This window comes from Lethenteron reissneri, chromosome 23 (genome assembly GCF_015708825.2).
Source record: "Lethenteron reissneri isolate LAM-NWPU_2019-01 chromosome 23, ASM1570882v1, whole genome shotgun sequence".
Taxonomy (NCBI): domain Eukaryota; kingdom Metazoa; phylum Chordata; class Hyperoartia; order Petromyzontiformes; family Petromyzontidae; genus Lethenteron; species Lethenteron reissneri.
The window spans coordinates 11,170,024-11,180,831 of record NC_083801.1 but is presented as its reverse complement, the minus strand read 5'-3'; the positions used below and the strand labels follow the sequence as shown (position 1 = coordinate 11,180,831).

The following is a 10,808-nucleotide window of genomic DNA, read 5'->3' as shown; positions in this document are numbered from 1 at the left end:
GCTGGTGTCCTGTTACAGCACTTTGAGATCCTTGATGACAAGCCGCTACATAAATGTAATTATTATGATTATCATCATCACGACACAGTGTTGGCTGCAACAACATGCGTTGCTACCATTATCTACAGCTCGCCCTTGCAAACGAGACTATCTCTGACCTCTCCTGAGTTTGCGCCGCAGCAAAACAAACAAACTTTGCGGGGACTTCAGATGCGCGCCGCTGGTGGCTCTTGCACGGAACCTCGCACGTGGAGCCCCGCCAGCCGTGACGTCACCCTGGAGACGCGCGCGAGCCGCAGCCTTTGTGACGTCACTTTACCAGGTGGCTCCTCTCCACTCCCCGCCGCCCTCTTGTGACGTCACCAAAACGTGCGCGCGCCCCCCCACCCCCGCCCTCCGCCAACTCCTGGTGATGTCATGTCACCGTCATACACCCCCCCCCCCGCCAACTCCTGGTGATGTCATGTCACCGTCATCCCCCCGCCGCCAACTCCTGGTGATGTCATGTCGCCGTAATCCCCCACCCCCTCGACTCCTCCCCCCACATCACGACCCCCCCCCCATCGGCCTCGGCAAGGTGAAAGGTCAAAAGCAACGAGGCCACCTTGACCCAACCTTTGACCCTGACCCCACAGATTACCCGATCACAGGGGGGGTCACTGGGGCATGACTCCACACGAGCAAGGTGTGTGAGAGGTACATGCGAGTTAGAGCGCTTTATGTTCATGTAGAACACTACATGTAGAACACGACATGTATAACACGACATGTAGAACACTACATGTATAACACTACATGTATAACACTACATGTATAACACTACATGTATAACACTACATGTAGAACACGACATGTATAACACGACATGTATAACACGACATGTATAACACGACATGTATAACACGACATGTAGAACACTACATGTAGAACACGACATGTAGAACACTACATGTATAACACTACATGTATAACACGACATGTAGAACACGACATGTAGAACACGACATGTATAACACGACATGTATAACACGACATGTAGAACACTACATGTAGAACACGACATGTAGAACACTACATGTATAACACTACATGTATAACACTACATGTATAACACTACATGTATAACACTACATGTATAACACGACATGTAGAACACGACATGTAGAACACGACATGTATAACACGACATGTAGAACACGACATGAACATTGTAGATTACTCTTCGTTATTCCAATTTTAAATTAAGGCCACGGACTGCGCCACGGAGCTGTTAGCGAGCGACACAAGGTGTTTACGTATTCTTGGTTCTTTCGGTAAAGTCCCTTCCACGTGACTTTACCAAAAGAACCAAGAATATGAATTCCTGCAGTCACGAAAGCTTTAAATTAAAAGTTAAGGTGTTTACGGTAAACTGGGTGTTTACCGGGTAATTGTTCAGCGCCACCTTTACCCTTTAACCCTTTACCTGACTCCTTGGCATGGCCGACACCTTCACCCTTTAACCCTTGAACCCGGTAAAAAGGGTGAATTACTTCACCCCCCCTTCACCCCCCTCGACCCCCCCCAACACCCCCCAACCCCCCTCGACCCCCCCCTTCACCCCCCTCGACCCCCCCCAACCCCCCCTTGACCCCCCCCCAACCCCCCCCCCTTCACCCCCCTCGACCCCCCCAAACACCCCCCAACCCCCCCCTTCACCCCCCTCGACCCCCCCCAACACCCCCCAACCCCCCCTCGACCCCCCCCCTTCACCCCCCCCTCGACCCCCCCCAACACCCCCCAACCCCCCTCGACCCCCCCTTCACCCCCCTCGACCCCCCCCAACCCCCCCTTGACCCCCCCCCAACCCCCCCCCCTTCACCCCCCTCGACCCCCCCCAACACCCCCAACCCCCCCCCTTCACCCCCCTCGACCCCCCCCAACACCCCCCAACCCCCCCCCTTCACCCCCCTCGACCCCCCCCAACACCCCCCCCTTCACCCCCCCTCGACCCCCCCCCAACACCCCCCCCTTCACCCCCCTCGACCCCCCCCAACACCCCCCAAACACCCCCCTCGACCCCCCCCCCTTCACCCCCCCGACCCCCTCCCCGGCTCGTGACGTCACGGTAGCGGAAGTGCCGCCGCCTCGCACTGTGTGAGGAAGGCCGCGAGAGCTCTGCTTGCTGCGAGAAAGGGGGGCTGTGGGGGGCTGTGGGGGCTGTGGGTGGCTGTGGGGGGCTGTGGGAATTGGCTTTGGGTTTTTGTTTTCGCGTTCCCGAGCGCCGAGCAGACGTCCGGCGTCCCCTGCGCCCGCCGCGGGCTTGGTAAGAGAGCTGCTGTCGAGAGCGCCGCCGCCTTCGCCTTTTAGTGGCTGACGGACGGATCTTCATCATCATCATCACGAGCCCCGGGTGGATGGTTACGGGTCAACACCGCCGGGTGGGTGGGGGGGAGGTCAAGGGTCAGAGGTCGGGGTCCACGTGGAGGGGGTTGGAGTCCGGTGTCAAGGGGAAGTCGAGACGACTCACAGGTGTCCCACCCAAGCGAAGTGCTATCTTAGATTGACTGCCAGGGTTGACGTGTAAGGTGCGTGTGAGGTGAGGGGCAGGGGGGCTGTGAGAAGGTGTCAACCTCACAGGGTGGAGATGAATACAACTTGCTTCATGCGCATCACCAGCGTCGCACGTCAAATACATCGCGGTCTGCTGGACGCATGTTGAGTGTGAATCACGCGCGAGTTGTTGTGGCAGGCGGGGGCGATGTTGATCGTCGTTATCCCAATTTGCCAAAGTTGAACGCAATTTGTCACCAATGTGATTGTGTGTTTTTTAACCAATACCACCACGCAAGCAGCCGTCTTCAGGTGAAGAACAGGGCTGTCGGAAAGACAGCGTATTTCAGACAGCCCTGTTCTTCACCTGAGGACGGCTGCTTGCGTTGTGGCCGAGAATTGTATTTTATTATGCTTTATTATTTTATTATTTCCCTTCTATGTGACTTTACCGAAAGAATCAAGCAGATGAATCCCTGCAGTCACGAAAGCTTTAAATCAAAATTCAATACCACAAATTCCGTTGTTTTAGATGTGTTCATTGCCTTGTGTGTTCCGCCCTTACCACTCCGTTGCAGGCAGGAAGGCAGGAAGGCGGCCGGGACCCACTCGCCATGGAGTCGAGGGGACATCAGAGCGCCTCCGTGACGCTCATCCAGAGCCTCTGCGAGCACTCCGACGACGTGAACTGCGTGGCCGCGTCGCGCCACTGCCTCGCCTCCTGCTCCTCCGACAAGACCGTGCGTGCGTACGCGCTCGACTCCCTGCGAGAGACGCCCTTCTCGCCCATCCGCGCGCACACCTACGCCGTCCACTGCTGCTGCTTCAACGCGGACGGCAGCCTGCTGGCCACCTGCTCCACCGAGGGCACGACCGCCCTGTGGGACGCGCGAACCGGGCAGCGCATCACCGTGCTGCTGCAGCCCGGCGGAGGCGCCGGGGTCCGCGTCTGCGCCTTCTCTCCGCGCCCTCTCGACGGCGACGCGGGGCAGGCTCCGGCCACAGCGGCGGCTCCAGCCACAGCGGCGGCGGCGGCGCTGCCCGTCGAGTGCCTCCTCTCGGGATCCACAGACGGCACCCTGGCCATGTGGGACGTGCGTGCCCATCGGTGCTTAAAGTGCGTTGCGCCATCCGCACTTAATTGTCTTGGTTTGTCTTCGCCGGGGGGTCGAAAGTGTTGTGTTCTGGTATCGAGTGAACGCGTTGGGTGGTGGTGGTGGTGAGGTTGTCTTAAATGTGTCAAACGTTTGATGGATTTTGTAGAATTCATTATTCGCTCCAGTAGAATGTATTATTATGGGTTGTTAAAGCAATCAAAACTGTGAAAAGTAAGTAAATGTCAGTCTGTGTTGTGTTCTTTATCAAATCTCTTACATGAACATTCCCTGAGCTGATTTTTATGCTTGACAGGCATTCAATTGAGCATTTTTTGTACAAAATATATCAACGATACGTTGTATCTTAAGCCTTACAATATAGCATGTTATTCGTCATTTTAAAATGTTGAATTAACTGATGAGAACATTTTTCACAATTATCCAATTTTTATCTCACTGCATTATAATTCCAGACACATTTGACACTGCTGTTTTGAGGTCGGCCTTTGAGTTGCAGTGAAGAGCACAGTGCTGAAGTGGTGCCTGTGCCATGCTATGTCCACAGAGTGGCAAGCCTCAAGGACGGCTCTGTGAGTGGCTGTGCCTTCTCGCCCTGTGGCCGGGCATTCGTGACTGGCTCCACTATTGGCGAGCTTAGCGTGTGGGACGCTGTGAGCATGCGCTGCTTGCACACGACCAAAAGTGCACACGATCTTGGTGTCACTGCCGTCAGCTTCTCCCCACCACCCCGCCCTGGTAGGAGCAGAAGAGAGTGTCCCTGCCTATAGCACACTTGGTCAATTCAGATGTATTAGAGGTTTCAGCTAATCATTATTAAACCAGATTTTCAAGTATTCCTGCTCTTGGTTCTTTAGGTAAAGTCACGTAGATAGAAAACAAAAATTAAAAGCAAAAAACCCACGACGTTTCTTCAGAAGAAGACTGCTTGTGTTGCGATCGAAACGTCGTGGGTTTTTTACTTTTAATTTTGATTGTTTTCTATCTACGTGACTTTAGCAAAATAACCAAGAACACAGATTTTCAAGTTAAAAATAGTTGATAGTTTGAGCATGGTCATTGGCAAAACTATAGTTTTGTCTTGTGATTTTGCAATTAGTGTTTTAAAAAGTTACTTGACTGGATCTAAGAAGTAGTAGGTGGCAAGGTGGCACTGGTAAAGCTTGTGCATCACAAGAAGGGCCTTGATTCGATATTTTGCATTTGTATGTTCTTCCCTGTGCCTCCCATAGCAAAAAAAAAACCCAATGTAACTTACATTGGCCAACCCTTACAATTCTGAAAATTTACCTACAAAGTACTCAATTGTGATTCCACGTAGAAACATTTCCCCCTACTGAAAAAGCTTGGCAGAACCCTCCTGAAAAAAGGTCTTGAGAATCGGTGAGGTTATCCTGGGTAAACATGCATAATAATCATGGAAATCCTGTACAAGCCGTTCTCTGACATGGGATGATGCAGTGTTGTGCAACATTTCTGAATGGATGCTTGGCTTCTTGACATCATGCAGAGCACAATAAGAGTAACATTGATAAATATGTAAACATACATTTGCAGATAGTTGTACTGACGTGATTAAATATTCTGCTGTAAGTCACTGCCTATGTTGCTTATGAAATTTGTAATATTTTTCAGTGGCCGGTGTTGAAAGATTTGAGACGCAGCGGTCAATAATGGCCTCCTGTGGTCAAGACAACAAAGTTGCCCTGTGGACACTGGCGCTGGACCGGACCGGTAGGTCACAGTCATATTCGTGGGTCTAATTTTTTCCAGGTAATGTTTTTTTCACTCAGTTACCTTAACATTGAGAGTCTATTGTGAACAGGAGATGTGAATATACGTGCATAGGTGATTTTACCCAACCCTGCATTGATTTTGTATGAAAGGGGAAAGTGTAAGCACAAATGGGAATCGCACTACTGCTAGTATATTATATTCTCTTATTAGTTATGTTGTATTATACATTGTTAGGAATGGCATGTGTTAGTGATTTGTGTGTACCGCACTGTGCCCTGCAGGAGACTGCCTGACCCTACGCTTCTACCTTGAGGGCCATACAGCACCTGTGCTCTGTTGCTGCTTCTCCTCAGATGGACATGTGCTTGCCTCTGGGTGATTTGCACAAAACCATCTTCCACTGTCTTGTTTTTAGACAATTATCCTCTTCTCCAAAGACATGACAAAGCCATGCACAATGGTGCGTTAAGCAACTGTATGCTTCAGCGAAGGGTTTTGTGTATTATGATTAAACTAGCCTTTTGCCCGTCTAAGGACGGGTGTATTTCAGTAAATCTGAAACTTGCAAGCGAAAAGAAGACCGCGATGTGATATTCATTGCATCAATTCGTGTGCAATTTATGAGTCCGCGGTGACAGACTTATTTCATTTAAAGGTTGTAATCCCTTGTTCATCATGACGTCCTTTTTACTTGTCTCAATAGGGAATATCAATGTGGGAGAGGGGGGGGGGGTGTCCATTTGGAAGACGTCACCTCTTCATGATTATTTAAGTGGGGGGGCTGTTCGATGTGGAGTGATGTCACCTGCTAATGATTATTGAGGGGGGGTGCTACATGTGGAGTGACGTCACCTGCTCATGATTATTAATGAGGGGGAGTCCATGTGGAGGACGTCACCTGCTCATGATTATTGAAGGGAGCTGGCCGACGAAGTGACGTCACGCGCGGGACACAGACATTCTTGGCTCATTTCAGTAGTAAATATGGGACTGCTGGGAACATGATACATGGTGTGTGGTCTTTACATGAGTAGTTGGTGCTATTGCTAGACCATGGGAAACATATCCCTGCTGCCCTGATGCAAGAACACAGAGGCATTGCTAAAAGGACACAAAGGTGCCAACCATTTGCTAATGACGTGTTACTCTTTTGCAGTTCTGTTGATAAGTCCGTTATTCTTTGGAACCCAGTGAGTATGCTATTTCGCCAAGTAATAAAAGCATTGATAACACTGCACTTTGTTCTTGAAATTTTAATGTTTTGTAGTTTTTACATTGAAATTAAGAATTGTTTCTTTTCAGTTAAAATACAAGTATTCTACGGTGATTTTTTTTTACACTAATTATAAATTTGTTTATCCTGCTAGATCACCGGAGAAAAGCTCTTAAGCATTTTGGAGCACCAAAGGTATGTTTTTGTAATGTAACATTTTTTTCATGAGACATTTGTAATGTTAACTTAACCACATTGCAATGAGTGTAATACTAGAGTTGTGCAAGTCTGAATTAAAAGATGAGGGGATGCTTTGTGTAGAGCCTTTACCGAGAGGTTGTTTTATTTAGGTATGTGACGTCTTGTGCCTTCACGCCTGGGGCTCCTTATCTCATTACGGGGTCAATGGATAAAACAGTGAAGCTTTGGAGACTGGAGAACACACCTACTTCACAAGGTGTGTTCTGTATGTGATGTGAGGTTTGCAATGAGTTGACTGCAAATATGTTGTTTATTTCAGAGAACAGGTACATCAATTTCAGGTTGATTTATATTTGTTATTTATTTCGTATGATAAATGTTAAAACTGTCATTGTAGTTAGCTTTCCCAATTACGTGGTTGTGTATATTAAAATGCCTAACGACTTTCTTTTAATATGCAGTTTTTTTAATCTCTGTAATACTTTCCAAATATTCATTGCTGCAAACATTTGTTGAATGTAAATTTGAGTGAGTTTGACATGTATTTATTTCTAATTAAGAACAATCACGTCAAAGCTGTCAAAACCTATTTTCATCAGGTTTAAACAAATGACTTGTGTTGATTTAACTCTTGTGCCCTGAATAACAATTCTGGAAGGTGCAACATCTGTATATTGTTGGAGGCATTTCAGAGTGGTGGTATAATGCTGTTTTTTTTTTTTACAGTGAGCCCATGTATGAGCTGTGGTTTTGGCTTTGGCTGCGGCTGTGACGGAGGGGGTGGCTATAGTGGGCATTGCGCTGGCGGGTCGGCAGATTCAGTGGGACATCGAGCAGCCATGCACTGGTCTGTGGAGGACGTCACAAGCTGGCTACATGATGAGGGCCTCGCCGAGCTCACAGAAACTTTCCGCAACAATCACTTGGATGGGCAAGAGCTGCTGCTGCTGGAGAAAAAAAGCCTCGGCGCTGAGCTCAACATAGGTAATTGGGCTAAAATGGTGAAATTACTTAATAGGAATGTGTGAACAGATGTGCTTTTGAACCCAACCGCTGATGGTGAATGTGTTCGGGCAGAGTCGCTCGGGCTGCGGAACAAACTGTGGCGGAAGCTGGAGGAGCTGAGATCCCTGGAGAAGACAGTCTCAGACACAGATGTGCCCTGATGAGTTCCTGTGCCCCATCAGCCGGGAGCTCATGCACAACCCTGTCATTGCTGCTGGTGCGAGCTCAGTTTACAGTTTCAGCACACGCAGAGATATGTGCACACACACACACTTATTCATGTACTCGGATGCAAAAAGACAAAGATCCTACATTGAGTCATACACCTTTCCCCATACGGGTGTAAGGGTCTATTGTTAACCACTGCATCACTTGACCCCACACACGCATGCATGGGGGGGATGCTTGTGCTCTTTGAATCACATCAAATAGTGAAAATCTCAACATTGCTAAGTTTTTGTACGTGCTCTGACCCCTTCATATTACAGATGGCTACTCGTACGAGAAGAAGGAAGTGGAGGCCTGGCTGCATGGCCGCCGGCGCACGAGTCCCATGACCAACCTGCCACTGGAGTCGGCCATCCTCATACCCAACCGAGCATTGCAGGCGGCCATTCGGCGCTGGCTGGAGAACCGAGTGCCACCAGCTCAGGCCTGACGAAATGTCACACTTGCAAACTGCAAGATGCCACCTTGTTGCTGCCAACACCCGTCGTATATGAATTCCCTTTGAAAGAGAACCACCAACGCATTACAGGCGACCCCCCCCCCCCCCCACACCTACGACCTAATTGGGTCCTGGATGACGGTTGCAAGTCGGAGCCGTCTTAAGTCGAACCCTCGTTTCCCATATGCGCAATGTTACACATTGGGGTTCAGTTCCTGGAAACCCATTACCATAAAAATACCAAAATTGACCACGAAAAGAAATGAAAATAACCCTAACAAATATTTATTGTAACTTAATAAATGTCTGTAAAGGTTATGTTAAGTAAAACAAACACTTAAGTACTTTACTACATGTGCATCACATTTTTTCTTCTCAGACGTAGCGAAAGGCGATTTTTTTTTTGAAGACAAATTACAAAAGTGAAGAGCGTTGCAAAAGAGACGCTGCTGCGTTCGCTCTCGACGCAGCTGCTGACTGTCGGGCTCTCCTGTGTATACACATGGCAGAAGAGCAAAGCAGCGACGAGTGCACATTTCATGCACACACTCGTCACCAATCAACTCGGCGTCGGTAGCAGTCATTCGGTGGTCGTAGATACGAGTTTTGGTCGTTACTGTGGGGGTCTTAATTACTGTAAGAAAGGTCGTAAATGCGGGGGAGGTCGCAAGTTGAGACGTCGTAAGTCGGGGGTCACCTGTATTTATATTTATCGAATGTGTTGAGCTGATGCAGTTTAATTTCTAGACTTGGTTACAACAAAGGTCCAACTTTGCATTTGTTGCGTTTTAGCCGTCTACAAGACGTGGTCCGAAAGAGGAAATAAAGGCGATGTAGGCTCACTGGCTGGGCACTGCAGCTGTATGGGAACAATGAGATGACTCCTGGGGCAGTGTTGTAGTTGCTTTCTTGGCTATATAACTTTACGTGGCTAAATTAAATGTGGAAATAACCCGTCTTTTTAACGAATTCATTCAATAATTGGTTTCATGCATTAAAGCAAAATATATGGCCAAAATGATTATAGCCTAACACCCAAAACTAGTTTTTGCAGAATGTTTTACAGAATTAGTAAACATGTTTTTATTTCATTTATAACTATTTGTCATTACACTTTTGGTGCTAATGACAAAATCATCCAGAATGTGCCGGGTCTTATCAGGTCTCCGAAGCTAAACAGGCTTAACAGTGGTTGGGGACCATGCATAAAACAAGTGGGCTGCATATTCCATGAGGAATTCAAATATTCACACACAAAACTTGCAATAGTTTTACATGGGAGTATTTGACGTGTCCATTTGCTGTTTGTCTTGTAACTGTGCATGTACAACCCGAATCCTAATTTAGATGGAAAAGTGGTGTTTAATATTAATGTGGCACTGCACTACTGTACATCAAAATAAGCAGTGCTCAAGAATACCGTAATGATACAAAGCTGTATGTGGAGATTATATTATTGAATGTTTTAAAGAAAATTGTAAATATGTAGCTGGTAATTTAACTGCTTCAATTCATTTGGTTAAGTTTATTTGTGGCTGTATTGTCATCATGTCTGACCCGTGCTGTTCCCCCGTGATCTGTACTGGTGCCATGCATTTACTCTAAATATGGCCAAACTGAAGTTTATAAGCCACGAGGTGGCGGTGTTCCATGGTGGAATGAAATTAACTGACAAGTACTGCCCTCTTTGTCATTCATCTGCACAACTGTCTCGGTTTTTCATTTGAAAAATCTTGAGTTAACTCGCGTATACAAACAGGCATCCAACCGTCTAAAAGGAGGTTGTGGCAGAAATACCCTCTGCTATGGGATCTCTGGCGTTCCTGCCACATTTTCAGAGACCATACGACTCCACTGTAAAGATGTTTTCCTGTTAACTAAAAACCTTGGACGTGGTACGCTTATGCCGAGCTATTTAAACGAAGTGTACTTACTGGTCGCAATGGCAATCTTGTGCTTTGAATACGTCCCATTTGATGTAACCACGCCTACGGTGCCATACCAGCTGAATAAAGTCAAGACAGTATTACGCCATGTGCTGTTATCAAAGTAATGGTCGTCAAGGGGTCTGCACTTGCCCGTTGGTAAACGATTAGAAGGCAATTATCAGCACTGGGGCACCAACCATACATTAGTCTCGCATGTGTGTCTGTGCGTTGTGTATTCCACAAAAAAGTTATGTTGGTTTATATTCGAATGACTGGGCAGTTCAATTTAAATTGTTTTGTTGATGCAGAACCAGTCCCATTTTACACGTCCAAACGCAGGTGGGCACTCCCAAAAGCATTTCAGTGCTTCCATTTGATCACAATCGATATTTTCATGATAAATTACACTT

At 47.6% G+C, this 10,808-nt stretch overlaps 1 protein-coding gene across 1 annotated transcript; it reads left to right on the top strand.

The window, feature by feature from the left end:
• Positions 1-2,190: 2,190 nt before the first annotated feature.
• WDSUB1 (WD repeat, sterile alpha motif and U-box domain containing 1) lies at positions 2,191-10,499 on the top strand. The gene is given in 12 exon segments (XM_061557142.1): positions 2,191-2,305; positions 3,111-3,649; positions 4,195-4,385; positions 5,283-5,381; positions 5,666-5,759; positions 6,541-6,574; positions 6,752-6,792; positions 6,948-7,054; positions 7,525-7,782; positions 7,876-7,955; positions 7,957-8,020; positions 8,292-10,499. Coding segments are annotated over 11 exon segments (1,641 nt in total). The 5' UTR covers positions 2,191-2,305; positions 3,111-3,146; the 3' UTR covers positions 8,462-10,499.
• The last annotated feature ends 309 nt before the right edge of the window (positions 10,500-10,808 follow it).